Source organism: Bos javanicus, chromosome 22 (assembly GCF_032452875.1).
Source record: "Bos javanicus breed banteng chromosome 22, ARS-OSU_banteng_1.0, whole genome shotgun sequence".
Taxonomy (NCBI): domain Eukaryota; kingdom Metazoa; phylum Chordata; class Mammalia; order Artiodactyla; family Bovidae; genus Bos; species Bos javanicus.
In genome coordinates, this window is record NC_083889.1 from 30,632,137 (window position 1) to 30,656,474 (window position 24,338).

The 24,338-nt window shown below is 39.7% G+C and overlaps 1 protein-coding gene across 29 annotated transcripts in view; it reads left to right on the forward strand.

Annotated features, from left to right (window-relative positions):
* FOXP1 (forkhead box P1) overlaps positions 1-24,338 on the forward strand; it is a 627,865-nt gene that overhangs the window by 548,994 nt on the left and 54,533 nt on the right. For all 29 annotated transcript variants that reach the window (XM_061397383.1, XM_061397378.1, XM_061397377.1 and 26 more), the window contains one exon: positions 22,444-22,548. In XM_061397383.1, coding sequence (XP_061253367.1) covers positions 22,444-22,548 — 105 coding nt within the window. The remainder of the gene's footprint in view (positions 1-22,443; positions 22,549-24,338) is intronic.

The window sequence follows — 24,338 nt, forward strand, 5'->3', positions numbered from 1 at the left end:
CCTTATAAATCTTGGGCTTCCTCATTGAACATCATCTGGTCTCTATTCTGCTTCAGCTGTCCTTCTGTAGTCCGTATCAGAGATGGCCCTTCTCTCTGATCCTTCCCAGCTTTTTGCTTTTAGTTCAACCACCATTAGTAGATGTTTTATAACTCGAATATGTCTTAGATGCATAGCCCTTCTAAATATTTGTTCCAGGGTTTCCTTAAACGTTCGGTGAAACGTTTCTTTAAACTCCTGAGAGATCCTGGGTTGTGCAGCCTCTTCTGTGATTGAAGCTGCTGTCACAGCCTCAGGTGACCCAGGTCGAGGAACCTCTCTCTTTCTGAGGCCTGACCTGCCTTCTGTCCTCAGGAGATACCTTCCTTTTCCTTCTCATTCATTGACACAGCCCCGTGTATTTCAGTTGCTCGCAGTTTCCACGCTTCTCAGCTGGCAGCCACCTTCAAATAGCCCCTGAAGGTTTTTGCTTGGCTCATGGACTTCCAGACACTTTCGCTTGATACAAAGTCTCTGTTTTCGATTTGTGGCCTTTTGACATATTGCCGTGGATCTGACTATATAACAATAACATTTATGTTGACTGGCCCCTCTGTTTTCAAAAGGCAAGGAACTCTGAGTTGTAGACATGCCTGGTGTTTCGTTTCTCTTTTCTTTTTTTTTTTTTTAAACTAAATTCTCTGATGATGAATAAATAGTTGTGCTCTTGGTTTCCTCGCTAACATTCTAGAAGCTTGCTTTCAGAACTCTTCCGGTTACACAAGCCTTTAACTTTTTGCATATTTTCATATTCATATTTAGGGCCTCTGGAGCCAGACATTTAAACAGTAAGCTCTAGCTCCCATGACTCTGAATAGCTCTTCCTCATGTCGACTTTTTTTTTTTTTTTAGTACTTTGAAAATCAAGTAATTTCTTTCATATTTCGTTTGATTTGAAGCACTTAAACAAACTAGTAGCTCCAGATCTTCCCTCCTCATTAGATTGTCTTGGTGAATCTGCAGTCAGATTGTCCCAAATTGTCTTCAGAAGTGTTAGGCTACTTTTTGCCCATGTGTCTTGAGGCATCTGATATTACAGAGGTCAGCGATTTATGACCTACCAGCCAAATCTGGCCAGCTGCTTATTTTGTAAATAAAGTTTTATTGGAACAGTGAGGCTTGTTCATTGATATGTAGTCCGTGGCTGTTTTCACACACTACAATGGCCGGCTTGAGTAGTCACAGCAAAAAGCATATGGCCCACCAAGAGTGAAATATTTACCATCTGGCCATTTACAGAAAAAGCTGGCCAACTCCAACATTACCCATTGAACCAGCGTTTCTCAGATTTCCCGATGATAACGTTACAGGTGTTTGTTAAAGCATACATCTTCCTAGGCCTGAAGATTTGGATTCCACTGGTGTGAGATGGGGTACAGGAGTTTCTTTGTCATACCTACCCTAAATTCTTAGGCTTCCCTGGTGGTTCCTTGGTAAATAATCACCTGCCAATGTAGGAGATGCAGGGTTTGATTCCTGGGTCAGGAAGATCCCCTAGAGAAGGAAATGGCAACCCACTCCGGTATTCTTGCCTGGAGAATCCCACGGACAGAGGAGCCTGGTGGGCCACAGCCCATGGGTCACAAAAGAGTCAGACACAAGTAAGTGACTAAAGAACAGCAAACAACAACAAAAGCCCTAAATTCTTACTACTCAGAGGCTGTAGACCTGCAACTTTGGTATCATGTGGGAGCTCATTAGAAATGCAGGGTCTCAGGCCCTATCCTGGCCCTCCTGAGTCAGGGTCTGCATTTTCACCCAGTCCCAGGGTCAAATGCAGTCCTTGACATGCCCATTCAGGTTTGAGAAACAGCGTAGGTAGCATGCTCAGTTGACCTGGGTTTTGACACTGCTGGAAAGGACAGTTTTTCATCCAGATTTTGATGACTCTCCCAGACATCTTCAGTCCACTGAACGAGTGGCTTGCCATTCTTGTATGAGCCAAGAGAGTACAGATACTGCTACTGCTAGAAAGAATCAGAAACTAGCATATGATGGTGATGCTCAGGCAGCTGTCATTTATTGGGTATTACTTTGTGCCCGTCACAGTGCATAAAGGACTTGACAAAGGCTTTGATCTTGATTTTTCCCATTTTACCCTCACAATAGCCCTGTGGGTTACTGTCCTCTTGTACAGATGATGTTGTTGGGAATGTATAACTCGCATGAGTCACACAGCTAGTTAGGGACCAGGTAGGAACTGGAACTAGGGTGTCACCAAGTCTCAGGTCCTCCCAGTGGCAGCCACATTCTGGTGGTTCCCGGGTGGGCTGCTCATCAGAGCCACCTGAACTGCACCCCAGACTCTGGGTTACAGCCTCCGGGGGATACAGTTTGGGGATCAGGGTCAGGCCATAACCTTCCAAGATGGTAGCCTGGGACCAGCCTGTAATTAGAGAGAAGTCCAGTAATTAGAGAGAAGTCCCCCATCTTTCTCTACAGCCCATTCTTCTCCCCTACCAAATCTTTTTGCACAGACGGAAGGCAGGGGTGACAAGGACACAGGTGACAAGCAGTGGAGACTATAGAAAGCAGGCTGAGCATGTCCTGTCAGGTGTGGTAAGGGACGAGAAAGAGACAAGGGTGCAGCTGTCTGCTGAGGCCTAAATTAGAGGCACTGCTTTCTGCTCCAGAGCCAGCTCTTGGCAGCATCAGCCGTACCATGTCTATCTGCCTGTTTAAGGCAAAACTGGCCCTGCTTATGTCCGAAAGAAGCTCCTGGGGACTTATTAACTTTTTTGTGCACCAAAGCACTGCTGGGTGTTTGGCGACCGTCACATTTAGAAGAACTGCGATCATTTTGTCTCTCTGCTTGAAACCAGTTGTTCCTGGGTTTTAGAAATAGAAGGAAAACTTTTCTTAGGGTGGTGTAGCCTGATGCTGTGTCATCTCCTGTCATTCCACACATTCAGGAAGGACAAGGAGAGAAAACCTTTAACATTGTGGCACATCCTGGGAGACTGGTTTATGGATTTTCTTAACTATTCACTTTGTGGGGTGATGAAAAGAAAAACACTCAGCCATTATTTTCAAATGGCTGTTGTGTCTTATCTCAATAAAATACCTTTTACCCTAACACACCATCATTAGAACCTTTTTTCTATTTATTGTGTTTAAATGATACATACTTTCCCATAAAATGACATCATGGGTCTGGAGAGTCAGGTTTGTTTTATAAGTTTCTCTGAGATTCAGTTGATTTTTAATTTTTTTTTCCTTTGGGCGATGGCATAATATGAATCTCAACCGTGGGCAGTTTCTGTCCAACATGCCAGGTTTCTCACACAAAATCAATTTTGAACCCCTGTTTTCTCTCACTGTGGAAGTTAGTCATTGTTTTCTGATGAGCTGCTCTTGCTGATGAGGTTTTTTTCACCTGGTGCCTTGGTTGGCTCTCAGCTGTTTCATAGTTGCTTGCACTTGTGTGGAAGCACCTGACATGCATTAGCTTTCTTAGCATTCACTCCACACCAGGGGTGCAAAGGGAACCATCCAGCAGGAAGGGGTGCGGACTCGCCTTCAGGTGGCTCTGATGCATAGCCTGTTGCACTAGGTTTGTCTTTTTACCTGTAAAAACGGCTGGTTGAAATGCACTCTTTACCACTTGGATTAAATGAATAGAAACTTTTCTTTGGTGCATATGGATCCATCTGCAAGTAGAAAGGGAGACCAAGGGTCGACAGAAGACCATGTGGCTTGGAAAACTCCTAGTGGGGGTTCTTGCTTAAATGACAACCAAGAGTCCAGTGTTTTGTTTTTTTCTGTTTGTTTTGGTTTGCATTTTGTAACTTAAAGATTTTGTTTGTGTGTGTGTGTGTGTGTGAGGTGGACCATTTTTTAAGTCTGTATTGCATTTGTTACAATATTGCTTCTGTTTTATGTTTTGATTTTTTGGCTGCAAGACATGTGGGATCTTAGCTTCCCAACCAGGGATAGAATGTGCACACCCTGCCTTGGAGGGTGAAGTCTTAACCCCTGGCCCACCAGGGAGATTTTTAAGCCAGCTGGTGTTGGGGCCCAGTGAGCAAGAATCTGTGAAGGAGACTTGAAAGCAAGGCTCGCCCTTTTTCAAGGTTCACCAAGACGCTGCTTTGCGCCAGGGCCACCTGGCAGCCTGGCGCTCAGCTCTTTCCAGGGAGGCAGCGCTGTGTGGCCTGGCCGGCTGGGCGATGCAAATGAGCAGGTCGGGCATGTCGAGCTGTCCCCACTTTCTTTATCCCACCCCCACCCCGCTCTGTGATCAGTCAGGGCCTAAGTATATTATAAAGTATATTCTCCTCATTAAAACAATAGTGGAAGCTCACAAAGGGAAACTGTTAATATGTGTTCCAGCTTGTCATTTCTGCCTGTGTGAATAAAGCAGATAACCGTTCCTCTGGGAAACTATTTCGGGAATTGAGCAACAGATACGCTAGCCAGAGAATTCTCCTAACTGTAATTTTCCTTTTTCTGTGTACTCAAAAATAACATCCTGCTGGGCTCCTCTGTGCCTCTGCACAGACACAGCACAATTGCCGCAGCCCAGGTGGTGGTAATACGGGACAGTCCCCCGGGCACGTGCCGCCCAGAGTTGTACAGCTTGTTCAGTGTCTTCGTCCATATGGCAGTGTGTCCCATTCACAGAAAGACACAGGGCTGTGACTGGTAGGTCCCGTGGTCAATGTAGTGTGAAGAGAAGCCCTCAGCTCATAGTGGCCTCTGTGGTACAGTTTGTTTAATGGCAAATCTGCGTTCTCAAGTGCACACACCACACACACTCACACTCAGCCAAGAAATTCCAGAACAGCCCTTCCTTGCCGATTACCTCCTCACTTAACCTTCCTCCTCTTATTTTTTAGAAGCAAATGGTTAACCCAGAGGGCATAATTCAGGTGCATGAAACATACCTGTTTCATAAAATGTCGTGCACATACATTCCTTTATAAGTGGTTGTTCGTGGGTGAACTCAATTTGAGGATAGCATGCTTGTCCTAGACTTGGTCTGTAAACTCTGCAGCTTTCTTCTTCTCTCTTTTTGCATTTTCATTTGTGAGAACTTACTTTTATTGTACCATTTGGGTTGTTGGACTAATGGCTTTGGTTCTTATGGTCTCAAAAAAAGGAAAGGGAAAAGGAAAAGCTAATCATTATCAGTCTTAGAAATCTGAGAATAAAACATTCCCCAGAGGTGTCAGAACTGAAAAGGGGGAGCCAAGAAAACAGAAATTTCCCAGTGAAGAAGGTGAAAAATAGTCACATTTTAAAAAGCACTTTGGAAAATTTACCCGAAGGCAAAAGCTTCTCCATTTATATACCCAAATTTTGTTCCGCTTTTGTGTAACTATTTGTATTCTTGTTTGGTAAACAAACAGACCTCATAGCAACTGTAGCTGATGATATTTATACTACCTGTAAGACTTCCCTAAACAAATAGACATAGTTTTATGACCTTCAAATTTTATTCCTTTTATAGTCTTCAAGGAAATCAGTCTAAGGGCAAGTTAATATTTCTTTCCTTTCTTTTTTCTTTTCTCTTTCTTCTCTTTTTTAAATTTGTCACTCTCTATCTTTGAAGTATCTGCTCTGTGTGTGTATTTTACAGCTTGGCTGTGAATGTTGAGTTTGAAGGTATATTATGGCAAAAGGAAAGAGAAATCTAAAGTGTTTGTGTAAGTGATGTGGTATTTGCTTTCAAGAGGGGCCATTTTAATCCTCTGGTGGAATTTCTGGTTATACATCTAAAAGGCTAAAAAACTCCAGTGCCATGATTACTTATAGATCTTCGAATTGGACAGGCATCTCTAGTTATGTCTCTCCTTTTTATATCTAAAATATTGATGGAAACATTCTGGTATATATGAGCCCCTATATCCAACTTACATTTTTCCATATGAGTCATATTTAAGACAAGAACAAGATGTCTCCGTGTTAAAGATCAGTGTGAGAAATAAATGGCAGTTTACTTTAATTAGAAAAAAAAATTGACACCAAGAGCTGGAATAATCCAGTAGTGTTTGAATAAATTAGAGGATTGTACAGGGAGAAATAAAAAGAAACTTAACAAGGATAAATGGGGAAGTTTTGTCCAAAGTTCAACCAAAAAAGCGTGCCTTTGCAGGACAGAAGTCACCAGACAGTACTGAGGCGGATCCGTTTGTTCTGCAAAACTTCACACAAGCTCTGACCCAAGTGTCCTTGGCTTTGAGAGGTAAAACCTGACCTTGACAGTCTGACCTGATGGAGCTGGCATTGCAGGAGAAGAGAAGTAGAACAGACACATAATCGTGCAATGAAAAGACAGAATTAAGTTCCAGGGGAAAAAATGAAGCCGCAACGGAGTAAGAGTGGGGCTAAGGTCACTGTTTGAATACATGGGTCTGGCGAAGTCTCTCTAAGGAAATAACCCTTGATCAGACAGGGACAAGCCCTCTAGGCAGAGGACACAGCAAAAGCAAAGCTCCTGAGGCAGGAGCAGCAAGAGAACATGCTTTGCTGGACTGTGGCTCTTACCTCGATCAGTGCGGGGGCAGCTTTGTTGTTCAGTGATTGGGAGTGTGGACTCTGAAACCAGATGGCCTGCATTCCAGGACAGGCAGTCTACTCCATGTACTTCATCGTGATGTGCCTCGATGTGCCCGCTGCAAAATAGGTACACTACCTTACCTGGCCTTGTCGATGAAATGCGTTTGTGCGCATTTTAGTCTCTGGCGCATAGGCAGTCCTCCATGAACATTAAGTGTTTTTAATGATTTAATTAATTAAAGACTAATGAATATGGTTGTTTTTTAAGGCCATTTGTTTGTTCAAGCCACCTTTATTGAGCTTTTATTTACTAATTGTAGGTTCTGGAAATTAAGAGAAGACTTGAACATACTTCTTTCCCTTAAGGAGCTCACAGCCTAGAGAGAGAAAGGCAGAGACAGACATTTGCCAACACAGCATAATAAATGCAGTGATACAAATATAGGCAAACTGAGATAGAGTGTATGGCTAGTTAAACGTGAGTGCTGGTGGTAGGTGGTTGTGACTGTATTCCATCCCCACGTTTGCATCAGGTGAACTTTTTGGGTGCAGGGAACTCTGGGACGTTTCCGTATCCCTTGCCAGTTGCCACGACTCAATCACCTAGCACAGTCAGGCTGGCACGGCATCATTGCTGAGCCTGAATGTTCAGAATATAGTGAATTTATGAAACGTTGACGATCAGGAACCCATTAGTAGTTGTTGCTACGTGTTGGCCATAGATACTATCGGAGTAACAGGTTAGCCTTTGTTGATACTTACGGTGTTCCAGACAAGACAGAAAATTTGAATTTCTGGTCAGAGTGATTCTCAGTCATTAGCTTGCATCAGAATCATCTGGAGGACTGGCTGAACTGCAGAATGCTGAACCCTAGTCCTGCTGTTTCTGATTCAGTACTGGGAGTGGGGCCTTAGAATTTGCATCTCTGACAAGTTCCCCAAGAACCATATTCAGGGAAACACTGCCATAGAACATGCCAACTGCTGTTCTGATGCCATGGCATTCTTGCCTTCTGCAAATCTTAAGTGACAGAGGAAGGAGCTTGGTAACTATTATTCACTATTGAAGATAGTCTGGGTCCAAGTGCCAAGACTTAACATTTCAAAGAGAAAAAATTCTAAAGACTTTGACCCAATATAAACTATTTTATGGAGCAAATTTATTTTTAAAAATTACTAATGTTGGTCTTTAAATCACTTGTAAGTACTCTGGGTTTGTCTTTCTAAACTTTATTTATTTATTCATTTTATGCCTGAAATTGCTTTTTGAGCTTTAGTTTTGCTTACCCTGTTCCTTTTAGCATTGAGCTCCTATTGATACTCTTAAGTCCCAGATCAAATATTACAGAATTGTATGTTCCAGTCATCTGTTCAGTTCTCTCTCTTTCTCCTCAGCTGGGGGATTGGGCAGACCTTTTCTAGAAAGATTGAGAGCTTAGTTATAGTCTACACCAGTCGACTCCAAATGTGTCTGATCAGTCACCCCATCAATATTAAAACTTTTGAGTGTGCACTTCTACTAAAAAAGTAAAAGTGTTAGTCAGTCATGTCTGACTCTTTGAGACCCTGTTGACTATAGCCCACGAGGATCATCTGTCCATGAAATTCTCCAGGCAAGATTACTGAAGTGGGTAGCCATTCTCCAGGGGATCTTCCCGACCCAGGGATCAAACCCAGGTCTCCCGCATTGCCTGCAGATTCTTTACCTTCTGAGCATATTAAAGATACTTTTAATCAATTGCATGCCTAACATAGTACCTATAGTATAAAAATTTTAAAGTATGAGAAATATATACACACATGCATACAATTATCTATTCATACAAAAGTTCTAATATCATCTTAATGCATGATACAGAAATGGTAATATAATCTTAGCCCCCTCCCATGACTCTTCTTAGGAATCTTAAGTTTATAGACTGTGATCTAAGAACTCAACATGATGCTTAGGCACAAAGTAAGTGTTTCATAGAACATGCTGAGGAACTTCCCTGGTGGTCTGGGGAAGCGATTAAGACAGTGAGTGCTTCCACTGAAGCGACTTAGCAGCAGCAGCTTCCACTGCAAGCGGTGTAGGTTCCATCTCTAGTTGGGGAACTGAGATCCTACGTGCTGCGTGGCTCAGCCAAAAAAAACAACAACAAAAACATACTGAATTAAGAGCAATGAAGAGTTTAATCCAGTGACCATTAATGAAGCATCTTATACTACTGAGAAATAAAAGGAATGCCGTAAAGTAGGAAGTGATTCTTGGAGAACATAAAATGCAGTGCCTAATGGCTTTTAGCCATTTTATTTCTCCAGCTCCCTTTCTCATTGAATCACCTCTGCTTTCTCATCTGACCCTCAGATACTTCAGTTACATGACTCCTCTGATTCTGGAATATGCTTGTGCTGACTTCCACAGCGTGACAGGGGCAGGGATTAAATGAGAAGAATTAGGATTGGAACTTTTATTTATGTTCTTTGGCTTTCTGGGTCTCCTTGTTTCCTCTAACATATGCACAAGGTTCCACACAGACCTTGTGACTCACCAGTGCAAACACTTGCACGGACATAATGCGCATGCCTGCCTAATGGTGTTAATATCTTTTGGATTAGTGGTCCCTATGTCTGTATTGACACAGTTGCTCACAGCCCCTCTTTGGAAAGCATTCTGTTTTCTTAACGAGATCCCAGTGTTAATACTGCCAGTGGGAAACTCTCACTTACAACCTTGGGATAACGGTTGCCCTTATGGGTGTCAGAAGCAAAAGCTGGACCTCTGCCTCTTCTTGTCCTTTTCCTTTATTTATCCCTTCACTCGTCACCACGCAAACACAGGCATTCAGCCTTTGTCACCACCCGCCCTGTGTTTGTGATTGATCGGAACACGCCGGCCCAGTCTCTGATACTCAGGCTCTCCTCCTCTGCTCTTTTGTCTTGCTATGCCCTTGCTTCTGAAATCAAGATTGTGCGTTTGCCCAGTGTAGCTGAAAAGGGACATGGAGGTGATGGTGGAAAAGTATCTGCCAAACTTAGGACCTGTCAGCATGGCACCAGACCTCGGATTCTTACCATTTGGTAAAGCAGCTCGTGACAAGTCACATCCACAGCCTGCACAGAGGATGCCCCCCAGTCCTGAAGGGTAGGATCTAGTCCTCGAAGCATCTGACACACTGCACTGTGCTCTTGCGGCTTTTGTGGGTCATGAAGGATAACTCTGAGGCTCTTCTTTCCTATTGAAAACTCAAAGAGACTTACCAGTGGGTCACTGTTGACTCAGGAAGTAAGTCCAGTTACAGACTGCCTTTCCTTGAGGGCTGCTTCATGCACTTTGATTTTCCCAAAGTTTCGTCATTTCAGTATGTGCCCCGCTGTGATGTGGTTTGAAAGTTCTGCTTAGCTGACTGTTATTTATATTATGTTCTTTAAATCGAGTCATTTTTAATGTAAATAAAATAAGCCTCATCCTAAGAAACAGTATCTGTGAAACCAGGAGTTGGAGAGAAGAGATATCTTTTTGTCTAATACAAATTAAATTTGCTCGTTTTTAGCAATGTGCATTCTTGTTCTTCCTGGCGTTGTGTGGGCTATCGTTGAACGCACACATCTCATCTGTTGGGATATTTTGGTAGGACTTCTCTGTTATTACTGAGGAGAGAACCTTGACTGAATATGGTACTATGCCAAGTGGATGGAAATCCTGCTTTCATGATATATCCTGGTTTCCTACTTACTTAAAATATACATCCACTCGTCCCAGGTTCAGGGATACCGCGATGGCTTGGGATTGTTGTCAAACCCAGATTCAACAGTTTACTCCAGGGTTCTCCTGATAGATAGAGTACCTGGTAAACACTGTTCACTGGCCAAATGACTCAACAGACCAGAGCTAATGTAACACTGGAAATGACCTTTTCCTGGTGCTAACTTCAGTCTTAACCTGTTTTATTATATTAAAAAAAAAAAAACTTGCATGTAATTCTTAACTTTGGGCCAGCAAAAGTTTTTGTGAGTTTGTACCTGTTGCTTGGTGAGGTTGACCAGTGTCCCCCTTTCCAGAACTACCCATCTGCAGTTGGCATTTCAACCGACAGTTAATAGAGAGGAGATCTCATGAGTATTTCTGGAAGCATGATCACTTTTAGGACAGATTCAGAACAGGGAATTCTCTGGATCCTTAGCACTCAAGTTGTGGTCCAGGCTATGACACAGGAACGTGTATTATCTTGGGTCCCCTCCCAGAGTTACTGAATCAAAATCTGCATGTTAAAAAGATATCCAGGCAGTTTACATCTGTGATAGAATTTGAGAAGCATTACTCTGTGATTAGCCCTGGAAAAAAGGAAAGAGTGTGTATCCTTACCTGTAGACCCAGTTTTAATCCTTTCATCCCAGGTGACAAGTCTTTGAGTCATTCTCTTGCCACCTTCAACTTTTGCCATACCTGCATATATGTGTTTTTATTTTTTTTTCTTAAAATCGATGAAGTTAAATGGGTTTTATAAAAAGTTATCACTGAGAAGTCACAAATCTGATATATTAGTCTTTTTTTTTTTCTAGTACACACAAGCATAAACCCTTACCTACAAAAGTGAGGGTATTTGTATATCACTCTAACTCATCTAAGTCACTATGTTAGTAGGCCATTCCCTGAGGACCATTGCAGAAAGGTGACCCATATTTCTTTCAAGATAATTTGTATTTCCAGAAAAAAAAAAAAAACCCAGATGTAAATAGTCAATAGCTTGTGTTTCAGATGTGAAGTTAGTTAAGGTAGACTTCACTTCTCGAGGCACAATATTGAGAGCAGATAATAACAATAATCTCCATCATTGTTTAAAAGCACAAATCTGGCACTTAATAGACTAATTCACAGTCACTCCAATTGCAAGTTTTCCTCATGAATATCATATCACAAGGGAATGTGAAATCCTCTAATTAAACATGTTCTGAAAAGCAGCAGAAAATTGAGATGATGAGCGTTGTGGGGAAGGAGAGTCAGGGACTCACTGCGTGGGAGAGTGAAAGAGAGAGAAGCGTCTGTGTCTCCCAGTTTGGAGAGCGTTCCCATCTTTCTGTGCTCTAGAGCTGGCCCTTTAATGGGCTTTAATAAAACACCATTCTCTTTGATGATAGAACTGATTGCCAGCTTGCTTTCGGAAACCTGATTAATAAACACCTAAGGATGATGTATTTCTGAAACGATTAAAAATCCAAAACTTAAGGCAGTGTGCTCTAAATGCACTGCCTGAATCTTGTCCCATCTCTTCAGAAGCAGTCCATCTGCTTCTTGAAGTGTCCTCAGTGAAAGCTAAAGGACAAAGGTCATTTTCACAAAGGCACCAGGAAAACAGATACAATGCTAGAGTCACCCTTTTCCCTGTTCCCACATACCGTTTTCCCTTTCCTAAACAGATGAAAACCTCCCTCCCAACCCCCACCACCCCCCAGCACACACACTATAGTATAACACATGAAGAGACTGGACCTGTCCTCTTATTTACTACAAGAGTGTAGGATTTGACTTCTGGCTGATTTTGAGGCATTATTCCCTAGTATGAAAAATACTCGAAATAATAGACTCCAAGATGGAAAATTGTCCTCAGTATGTCAGTAATCATTTCTTTTGCTATTGTGAAATCTACATTACTTTTTTTTTAATTGGTCATCCATGATCAAATTCCCAGAGAAGGCGATGGCACCCCACTCCAGTACTCTTGCCTGGAAAGTCTCAAGGGCGGAGGAGCCTGGTAGGCTGCAGTCCATGGGGTCGCGAAGAGCCAGACACGACTGAGTGACTTCACTTTCACTTTTCACTTTGATGCATTGGAGAAGGAAATGGCAACCCACTCCAGTGTTCTTGCCTGGAGAATCCCAGGGACAGGGGAGCCTGGTGGGCTGCCGTCTATGGGGTCCCACAGAGTTGGACATGACTGAAGCGACTTAGCAGCATGATCAAATTCCAAAGCCAGCTCACCCAGTTTGATATCGTTCAAGTTGACTTCCTGAATATTCACAAATATTTGATATCTGTTCTTGAAAATTAGTGTTAAAACTTCTGAGGTCTGATGCTGTTTTCAGGTATCACTTTATCATTCAAAATCAAATTTGGACTCCATATTCAGACTTAAGAAATTTGATGTTACTTCAAATCTCAGTGAGTAGGATAGAGTAGTAAAGTAGGGGGCAGGGAAATGTGATAAGAACCAAGAAGTCAAGAGAAAGAAAGAAAGTAGGATGGGTTTTGTGTAAGTTGTTAATTTAAAGCATGGTGGGAAAGAGGATGGTGGCCAGTGGGGAAAGGGAAGCGCCGAACAGCTTCTGAGTCAAAGGAGGTGGCCAAGGGGAGTGCATGTGCTTTTTGGTGTGTGTATTTGCAGGGCGTGGGGAATGCTTTAGAAAAAGGTAGCTTCCTGCTCTCCCTCAGAGGTAAGGACATAGCTATCATTTCTTTAACCAAATCTCATTCAGCAACTACTCCTTATTCATTTTTTTTTCCAATTTATTTTATTGCTTATCAATAACAAGTTACACACCTTAACATGACACCATTTGTAAACAATGATATAATTTATAAGTATGTATAGATATATTTATAAATATATTTAATTGATAAATACATTCATGAATGTGTTTTTCTTTAAGAATTTAGTTTATATATAATTCAAAGTAATGTATATACAATAAAAATTTCATATAAATATATAATACATTGCATATAATGTTTACATAAATATCAATATGATGTGTATATTTATTATAATATATCCATATGTATTTATAAATTATATATTTCAAAGAATTTAATTTATAACCTCATAAAACAATACTTTTTCTGCCTAAGTATATTTTCAACAATTTTATATTTATCAAAGTGACATCATGAACATAAATGAACTTCATCATCTTATAAATGCTCCTCTTCTTTGCTACTCTCGAACTCAGAAGAGTAATAGTATAAATGAATCCCACAAAACAAAGTATTTTAGTTGCAAAAATGCTTCGATAGTGTTTTTGCTCACACCCCCTTTCATCCGCATAGCTAGTGAAAGTTTGGTGGAGGCCTTCCCCCTAGAGAAGCAACAGGGGCATCACTTGTGACTCCCTGTGGTTGTGACATGAGGAGTTGGAAGGCAGGACAGTTAAGTGACTTGCAAGGTTCCTGGTTTTTAGCACTTCTGTAATGAGGAACAAAGTCTTTATTCACCTGGTACCCATCGCTCCACATAGTGCTGGCCCTCAGGAAAAGGTTGTTACACTCCATTCATGTGTTGGGTGGAGAGATCCACAAAGTAGTACATTCTGAAATGATTTTTCAGCACACCACGGGATCAACAGAATCTGGAGAACAAAAGTCGTCCCTAGGCATTCGTTCCTCAAAATATTTGGTTGCTCGGGTTTTATTTTTATTAAAATTTATCTCCTTTCCCCGCTCCCCTCCCCCAGTCAGACTTCAAAAATTATACTAAAGTGATGTCAAAATTACTTTAAATTATGATCATAAATTCTTTTGAGAATGGAGATAATATATTTGGAAAAAAGAAAATCAGCAAAAGTGAAGCAACAAAAATATATATGTAAAGAAAACAAACTGTAATCTTTACACTTATGTTCATTTGGTTTTTGGCAAAAGTGCCAGCACAGCTCACTTGGGATAGAATAATCTTTTCATCAAACACTGCTGGGACAACATGCAAAAGTAACAAGTTCTATACCTGCCTCACATAAAACATAAAAATTAACTCAAACTCGCTTAAATGTGAGGGCTACAGCTCTTGGAAGAGAATACAGAAGAAGACTTAATTACTTTGAATCAGTCAGTGGTTTTTTAAATGTGACACCGCAAGCACAACAAGGAACTAAAGCGGGGAGAAAAAAGATTGTACTTCATCAAAATGTAAAACTTTCTTGCCTCAAAGCATACCACCAATAAACTGAAAAGACAGTCTATAAAATGGTCACCAGTGTTTGCAAATCTTGTATCTCATAATGGACTCGCATGCAGAAATATATACATGAGAAAGCTTGCAGCTCCAAAATAAAGAGAACCCAGTGTTTTTTGATAGGCAAAGGGTCTGAATCGACAGTCTCTAAAGAAGGTACACAAATGATCAATAAGCACATGAACAAATGATCAGAGTCCTCAACCTTGTTTTTTTTTTTAATTGTCTTGGAGTGCAGTTGCTTTACAGTGTTGTGGTTCTGCTGCATAGCAAAGTGAATAGCTGTATGTTCACATATATCCCCTCTCTTTTGGGTTTCCTTCCCATTTAAGTTACCACAGAGTGTTGAGTAGAGTTCCCTGTGCTGTATTAGTTACCTATTTTATATATAGTATCAGTAGTGCATATATGTCAATCCCAGTCTCTCAGTTCATCCCACTTCCCCTTCCCCTTCTGTATCCATATGTTTGTTTTCTGTGTCTGTTTCTATTTCTGCTTTGTAAATAAGGTCTATACTGTTCTTCTAGATCCTCATATATGAGTTAATAGGTAATATTTGTTTTTCTCTTTCTGACTTCTCTGTCTATGACAGTCTCTAGGTCCATCCACATCTCCTTAAATGGCACAGTTTCATTCCTTTTTATGACAGTAATATTGTATATATCAGCATCATTAATCTTTAAACAAGCATAAATCAAAAGTACAGAAAGGTAACAATTTATATCTTCTGGAATGGCTATGGAAAAGACAGTTGGCAAGTATATTGGCAAGGATGTGGGCAGCTGCTTTGGAAACTAGGCAGGCAGTTTCTCAAAATGTTAAACATAGAGTTAGCACATGACCCAGCAGTTCTACTCCTAAATATACACCCCAGATTATTGAAAACATATTCTCAAACAGGTACATGAATGTGAATTATAATATCACCACTATCACCACAGTAGCCACAATGTGGGGCCATCCCAAAGGTTAATCAGCAGATGAGTGGATAAACAAAATGTGTTCTGTACACACAGAGGAATAGTATTCAGTCATAAAAAAGGAAATGAAGCGCTGACACACGCCACAGTGTGGCCTTTCAAAACACCAAGATAAGTGAAAGAAGCCAGATACACAACACCACTTGCTACATGAGTCAGTTTATAGGAAATGTTCAGAATAGGCAAATCGCTAGAAACAGAAAGTTGATTAGTGATTGACAGGGACTAGGGCAGTGACTGCTAATGGGTACAATGTTTCTTTTTGGTGTGATATAAAATGTTCTAAAATTACATTCTGGTAATTCTTTGACAGCTCTGTGAATATTGCATTATATACTTTATATATGGCATTGCATTATGTACTTTATTTAGTAAGTTATATTTGGCTGCACCTCGAGTCTTGAGGGATCTTGGTTTCCCAGCCAGGAACTGAACCCACCCCTCACAGTGAAAGTGCCAAATCCTAACCACTGGAACCCAGGAGACTCCCTGAATTATGTACTTTCAGTGAGTTGTCTGGGATATGGACTGTGTTGTTCAGTAGCTCAGTCATGTCTAACTCTTTGCAACCCCATGGACTGCACCACACCAGGATTCCCTGTCCTTCACCATCTCCCGGAGCTTGCTCAAACTCCTGTCCATTGAGTTGGTGATGCCATCCAACCATCTTGTCCTCTGTCATCCCCTTCTCCTCCTGCCTTCTATCTTTTCCAGCATCAGTTTCATTGAGGAATATGAATATACCTCAGTAAAACTTAGAAAAATGTATTCCATCATTTTGAGCCATTAGAAAATGACTAACAGTCTTCTGGAACTTTATATGTCAAACAACATGCTAATGAAGTGAAATACAATTTATAATTTGGGGTTGATGGTGAGGGCAAAGGGGAGAAGTTATAAGCCCTAATGGGCACAGATGCAGACTTTTGTTGCAGGTGAATCAGAAATTGAGAAAAATAAAAGAAGACAAATTTGGAAATTTGGAAAAGGGGAAAAACAAACAGGGTGAAAGTTCATATACAGACATGAAAGTTAGCGTGCAGGAAAATAGACATTGAGGTACAGTGAGGTGTCTGCTTTTCTTTCTTCTTCTTATTTCTCATTGCAGTTTATTACAAGATACTGAGATATGCCCTGTGCTACACAGTAGGTCCTCGTCAATTATTTTATATATAGTGTGCGGACGTGTGACTCCCAAGCTCCTAATTTGTCGTTCCCCCTCGTTTCCCCCTTTAGTAACCGTAAGTTCTTTTTCTGTGTCTGTGAGTCTGTTTCTGTTTTGTAAACAAATTCATTTGTGTCATTTTTTAGATTCCACATATAAGTGATGCACAATTGTCTTTCTCTGTCTGACGTACTTCAGTTACTGTGCTAATCTTTGAGCACAGTATCCCTGTTGCTGCGCATGACATCATTTCAGTCTTCCACGGCTGAGTCGTGTTCCATTGCGTGTATGTACCGCGTCTTCTTTATCCTTTAACCTGTCAGTGGGTATTTAGGTTTCTGCAATGTCTTCACTCTTGTATTAATAAATAGTGCTGCTGTGAACATTGGGGTACCTGTATCTTTTTGAATTAGAGTTTCCCTTGGATATATGCCCAGGAGTGTGATGCTGGAACATATCTTAACTCTTATTTTCAACTTTGTAAGGAGCCGCCATACTGTTCTCCATAGTGGCTGTACCAGTTTACAACACACCAGCAGTGTAGGAGGGTTCCCTTTTCTCTGAGGTTCTGTGTTTTTCCTCTCCTTCGAAGAGTCTTCTCTTGGTTACCACAGGGAAAATTAGCTTACAGGACTTAGAGCATAAAGACCACTAAAGTGTACAGATTGAAGTAAGAAGTTGTTCTTAGTTTTAGCAGTGATTCTAGTTCAAATTTTTGTTGAGTGGCGAACTTGAGAAGGTATTAGTGAATCATCACAGGTGAAAACCCATACCAATATTTAAAATCTTATCAAAGGCCAAAGACAGTGTTGAAATTAAGGCTCTGGCTGGTATACTTTGACATAGTAAGAACAAATACCAAAACAAGTTTTAAATAAATGTCAGTGATGCCATTATATCATACTAATATAGAGCATATTTAATATTATGTAATATTAGAAATTGTTACATATTTTTGTGTAATTATACTTTTTGTGGCAAGTTGATTCTTTCTAACCTGAAATGTTGTCACTATTATTGTGTTAATAAATATATCTAGTTTTTACATACCAAGGATTATCAGAAGAAATTTAAATCACTTCTTTTTTTTTTTGACTGTGTACTATTTGTATTTTATACATTTGAAATAAAGCTAAATAATAGAAAGTGCCAGAATGCTGTTTTTTCGAGTCAGTTAGCATCATTCTGGTCCCAACCTTCAAGAATTTTTTTAAAGGGCAAATATTTATTGCCTATATGTGCACACAGAAATTAAATAGAATAATATAATTATTGTCTGTTCATTCACCAGTCCATCTAACATTAACTGAACCCACGTTATGTGCAAGGTACTGAGTAGGTAGAGATGAATTAGATGCAATCCCTGCCCCTAAAAATTTTCAACCTGGGAGTTCATAATAAGACATCATCTGTTAAACAATTGACCTTACACTTTTGAAGGTTAATTTTGGGGGAAGCATGTTTAGATCCCTTTAAAATCAAATATATCTATTTATTCATCCATTATTCAACACTTTATTCAGCATTTATTCAAAACTGATCTTGGCAGCTTTTCAGAAGTTATATACTTCTCACATCAGTGAGCTCCCCTTTGAACAGTTGATTTAAATGACTAAGTCACAGGCTTTATCTAACCATGTTGAGGTGGTCATTTTCCCACCAAGTTTCAGCATAAAAATGAAATTCTGAGTTAATTCAAGTTTAAAAATTCCCATGCTCGTTTATTAAACTTTATTTACTCATCTGAAAATATGGGTGTTGGATTAGATTACTACAAGATCACGTCTGGTCCTCCATATTCATGTGTGCGTATGTGTGTGTGTGTGTGTGTGTGTGTGTGTGTGTGTTTGTGTGTGTGCGTGTGTTTGCTCAGTTGTATCTGACTCCTTGCGACCCAGCCCGCCAGGCTCCTCTGTCCATGGGATTTTCCAGACAAGAATACTGGAGTGGCCGTACTCTTATTTATTTATTTATTTTTTTCAATTTCCTGTCTTATCCCTTTTGGCATGCCCAAAAGGCAGTAAGAATAGAAACTGTTTCCACTTTTCTGGTGAAACAGAAAAACTCCCATTCAGGGGTACACCTGGTGAGGTCTGAGGGTGCTTCATCCAGAATGACTAAAGGCCAGAAGCAAGACCTAGTCACACAGACAGCACAGGTACCACATTTGCTTACACCAGCATCATTCTGGAGAGTGAGTCCCACGTAGACAGCACTTGATTTTTTTCATACATATATATGTTTCTGTGTGGGCTTGTGTGGGTCTGTATATGTGTTTTTATAAATATTGAACAGTTGCACAGAAAAACATACCTGTCATGCACAAAATTTAAAACATCAAAAGATACAAATGATACAGTGAAAATTTCATTTCTCTACTCCCCTCGTTACTCCCCTCATGCCCCAGAGGGAACAAGTATCGCAGTATTTCTTATGTGTCTTTCCAGAGAGGCTCTTCCCGGCACCGCTGCCAGTCTGTTCTTTTTCCTTGCAAAGCCAGGCGCTTTATTTCAGTCCGTTGTATATGAGTTGAGAGAGTGGCACTGAGATGTGTGCACTGCCATGTGTGAAATGACAGCTAGTGGGAAGCTGCTGTGGAGCACAGGGAGCTCAGCTCGGTGCCCTGTGGTGATCTAGAGGAGTGGGATTAGGGGCAGCGGGGCTTAACCAGGGAGGGGATATATGTATACATATAGCTGATTCACGCTGTTGGACAGCAGAAACTGATACAATATTGTAAAGCAGGTGTATTCCAATAAAATATGAAGTGTTCACATAGGGAAAGCAAGTGACCGTGGGAGGGATAGCCCGTGTCCATGTTTGTAAACTAGTAATGCTTGAGAAAGAGAACACAGCCTTGCCAGGGCACCTGCAGTGTTGACCAGGGTTGGGGTGTGCTAGGTGTGGGGTGAAGTTGGGGCAAAGTTGAGGAGCCAACACAGTATGAAGTGAACTTTTAAAAATAAGATCATGTAATGGTTTTGTGATAAAAATACAGTTTTAAGGTAGAGCACGTTTTCAAGAGGTCTGCTGTGTATGTAAATTTGTATGCGCGCCAGGAGTTGGCATTTCTCTTAGCCTTCAGATGTGAATGGTTACCCTTGTGAAGCTTCAGTGAGTTGTCATCTATCCTTCCTTTGATAAGGATATTCAGTTGAACCAAATGTACATTCTTAGTGGAGAGTAGTTTTTTAATTCAGATTACAAATAATTCAGGTTACAAGGGATGTTTTGGGGGGTAGGGAGTGGGAGTGGTAAAGTTACTAAATTATGTGCATTTTATTTCTAGTTGTAAATTCCTCTAGTGAAGACATGTTACTTTCTTTCACACTATAACTGAGAACCTTCTTGGCTTAACCCACAAAGCACTGATGAGTAACCATTGGCAATTTGTAACTAGTGAGGTTAATTTTATATCTAAATTAGTTGAGTTTCTTCATTTCTAATCTAAAGAATCACACAAAGTAGGTACAATGACTAAGAATGTACTCAGCATGTAGCATTTCTCAAGAGCTACTTAATAAAGTATCTGTGGTCAGTGTTAAAACTTAGGACTGATTTCAAAGAGTGGTTCCATTTCTCTGAATGTATCTTCTGGTGAAAATCAGCTCTGTACTGGGATGTTTGGCCCGGTAAATTTTATTTCTGACATTATTCATAAATATTAGAAACATGAAGGGAACCTCAGTGTCCAAAATGGAGGAATGTTACATTGATTTTGGCAGGTAATTTGACCTGAGATGGTATATGACAAGCTGTTATGCATCGATATATAAGGCTTTTAAGGGTTAATTAGTTGATAACAAGACACATTATTTACAAAATTATCTTAAATTTGAAAGAATAATACAAACCTCCATGCCTTAATTTATTAAAAATGTATTTGTGTGTATTCGGGGGTAATTTTTTTTTTTTTTCTTTTCAAGGTTTGTACAACAAATATACACTAATTCTTTTAGGATTATGAAAATACTTTAATCTTCACAAAATTGGTAAAGAAAAGAGTTACTGTGGTTGGGTTGCTTTTTTTTCTTTTTTTCCTTTGTAAGATATTGGTTTGGAACAATTTTCTTTTTAAATGATTTCCTTCCCTCAGATATTCTGAGGATCTTGTTACTTAGAAGGATTCTTGGATTTTAAATATTGCCAGTAATTTTTTTTTAATTCCGTTTTGTACCATCCTTTATTTTTTTTAATTCAGAAGATGAACATGGATAGGTAGTCATTCTTTGCTTCATTCCAATGGAATTTCACCCCTTTACCTGCTCAGAGAGTGTCATTTTATTGCTGGGCTTTAGAAATCTCACTGTAACTACCTTAGTTCACTTGTGTTACTCTCTCTCTTCCATGAGGGCACCTTTCAGTGCTTTTCCTAACTTAGGCTTTTGCCTTTTTTTTGTTGTTTGTTGTTGTTTCTCAGATTTGTTTTCTATTGTCAGGCAAAATAGTTGTTTATTGTTTTAAAATGATATTAGGTTTCCAAGTGAATCATTTAAGAGCCACAAAGAGACCTGTGGATCTTTGTTAAGGTGTGTGCTTAGTATTAATGACCTTAGTTTAAATGTCATAAGATGCTCGCTGTGGATTAATTACGTTGTGAGTAGGGACAAGTGCCATGTGTGTATGCCTGTTCTATGCATGTGAGTCGGTAAAATACATGAATACACATCCTGGCAGTTATATAAAATACAAGCCCCTCATGCGTGTGTCATGTGTTTGCGTGTGTGTGCATGTGTGTGTGTAATTATAATTCAGTGTGCCTGAAGTTCAGAGTCTGGCAGAGGCAGTGGAGTAAGTTGCAAAATAGCCCTTTCCTTGAAAAGAATGTGCTTTAGTACCAAACGGAACTCTTAATGTTAGTTTTACATTTCTATTTGATGGAGTCTAAGGTTATGGAACGACTGTAAAAATAATTTGTCTGAAAAACGTCTGGATGCAGAAATCTAACGGAGAAAATATTTGCGAATATGGTTCATCAGCAAGTACAGCAGATACACTTTTCTAAGCACCACGTGGCATGGATCAAAGCATCCTATGACCTGCATCCGTGTGGCCAAATCATTAGCTATTGATTGGGCCCCAGTGGAGGAGTAAGCCCTTTGTGTTCGTGCCAAGTTTTCTCCCAGTCTTGGTTCAATCATTGTAGGGGTAGAATCTTCCTGCTCCAGTTAGCTTTTTGTTGTTGTTGTTGTTAAGTTAATCATCTACTTGGATACATTTGTCTTTCTCAATTATTTCATTCTATATTCTAAATTATTTTATTGTACTCTGCTTGGTAAAATTAACTTGTGAAAAGACTGTACAGTTTGGGGGATGCTCTTTGTGGTAGAAGGGAGAGAAAAATTTTATAATGTTCTGGGGAGAATCTCAAAATCAAGTACAGTTTATAATTCCCACTACTACATGGTAAGTTCTAGCCTTTTAAAAAATTTATGTATTTTTTAATTGAAGGATAATAGCTTTGTACAATTTTGTTGTTTTCTGTCAAACATCAACAAGAATCAGCCATAGGTATAAAGTTCTGACCTTTTAACAAATCCTTTGTAGTCTGAGTAGAGAGGTCTGCCTCTTAACAAAAGACTGTTGAGCACTTTTCAAATGTGATGGTAACATTTCTAATATTGGACTGTTCACATTTTGAAATTTAGCTCTTGCTTTGTAAGTAAAGTGTGCTGCAAAAGTACTTCATAAATCCTCGGGAAGAGGAAAGCACGAGCTGGTTTGTGTTCGCATTTTGGCGACATGGGCCGGCTCCTCTTGCCTTTTATGTCTGGTGGGATGGTTCTGGGCAGCCGATTCATTCTCTTGTCCTCTGTGTATTTTCTTTCAGTTTGTCCCATGAGGAGCATCCGCATAGCCATCCTCTGTATGGACACGGTGTGTGCAAGTGGCCTGGCTGTGAAGCAGTGTGTGAAGATTTCCAGTCATTTCTAAAGTAAGAATGATTTGATAACACTTTCTTCTTAGACGTAGCCATCACCTCCCACTGTTCATGCTTTTCCTCATGAAATGCCTCTTTGATGCAGGGTTTCACACCACCATTTTGAAGATAGACTCAAAATCACCATGTCTAGCATAGTCATAGGAATAGTTTTACAAATCTATTGAGTGTTGCCTTGTTAAGTGGAAAAGATTGATATCCAAGGGCAGTTAGATCCTATACGTAAGATCCTTTACTTATTTTCTCAGAATGACAGTGATTAAGTAAAAATTGTTCCAGTGTTAAACATGTAGTAATTTAGTCTTTGCTTTTACTCACATCCCTCCATATTAAATTAATAACACAGGCACTAGCTAGTTTTATAAAATTGGTGTCAATTACTGGCCAATTACAACTTGATGATTGGGCCTCTTCTTTGTTTCTTCACAAATGACTTTACAAACATCCAGGAAAAGCTACCAATTTGATTCTTACCTTTCTGTATCACTGTTGGCTTTTGTTCGGATTCTTGTTGTTATAGGGAAAAGGATTCAGTTTAATTCCTGCAGTTAAAGTATGGCTGAAACTTGGGCTATCCCATTTGAATCTATACCACTGATTAAGCATCCCTTGAGTAAATGGTGTATTAACCCTCTCGAAGCTGAAATGAGATGCTTCTGCACTACATCATAAGATTTCCTTCATATACAGTGCCTTGCCCTTTAAAAATATTGAGATGAAACTGCCCTGCATTATTGACATCACATAAATATATTCGTAGTATCATTGAATCATTGATGTATGGACTGAGTATAATACTGCATTATATTCACTATATTTATATATCATGCAGCAAGCAAACATATGCATGTATAAAACTCCTGTATATACAGGTGCATGATGGTTTGCAAACTGGGTGTTGGGGGCAGGCAGTGGGGGGTCTTTGCCTCTGACTTTTCTGTCTCATTCAAGCCCCATAATAGAGGTGGGCTGATTTACATGCAGGTCTCTGGTTTTGCAAGATCTTTATATTATTAGAACAATCTCAGTATCTATCTTTATGGACCCGGGTACAAATATGTTAATAAAGCCATCCTTAGAGATACAGTGTTACCTGCAAGCACTTCTGGTGAATATCATGTTTTTAACGAATGAATGGAAGCCTGTGAATCTGTTTTGGTGCTTTTCCACTTTAATATTTTACTTCAAGAGCATTATGTGGTCATTAAAAACTTAAGTACTTAAAACTTTTTAGAAAAGAGATAGTTAAAATTGTTTCTAAATATTAACACTCAAGAGCAGTGATACTTTATTTTAAATTAAGCAACAGCTCTTTACAATTATGATAATTCAAGTTAGTGCTACTGGGCCTTGTTCTCTCCTAAATCCGTTCTTGTAGAATCTCTGTTTTCTTATTTCCTAATCACTTGCCTAATTGTATTTTGATAATGAGAAAAAGATCTTGGCAGAAACATTTCAATTCTAGTTTCACTTTCTGTACCAATGCTAACTTTGATAAATATGTTGGTTTAATTTCACTCCCTTATAGAATGGCCAGTGAACATCTGTAAATATGATTTATTTTATAAAGTTTCTAGAACTATAGAATTACTATCAACATTCTTATTGACTTGTTTCAGTTTTAGAGTCATTAGGGAAAAGGGCATTTTCCAATTGACCACTTAAAATTTTTTGTTAATAGGCAAAGTATTTCCCACTCAGATCTTAGGTCCATTTATTATGTGAGCTGATGTTAGGTGTATATATATATGTGTGTGTGTGTGTGTGTATATATATATATATAT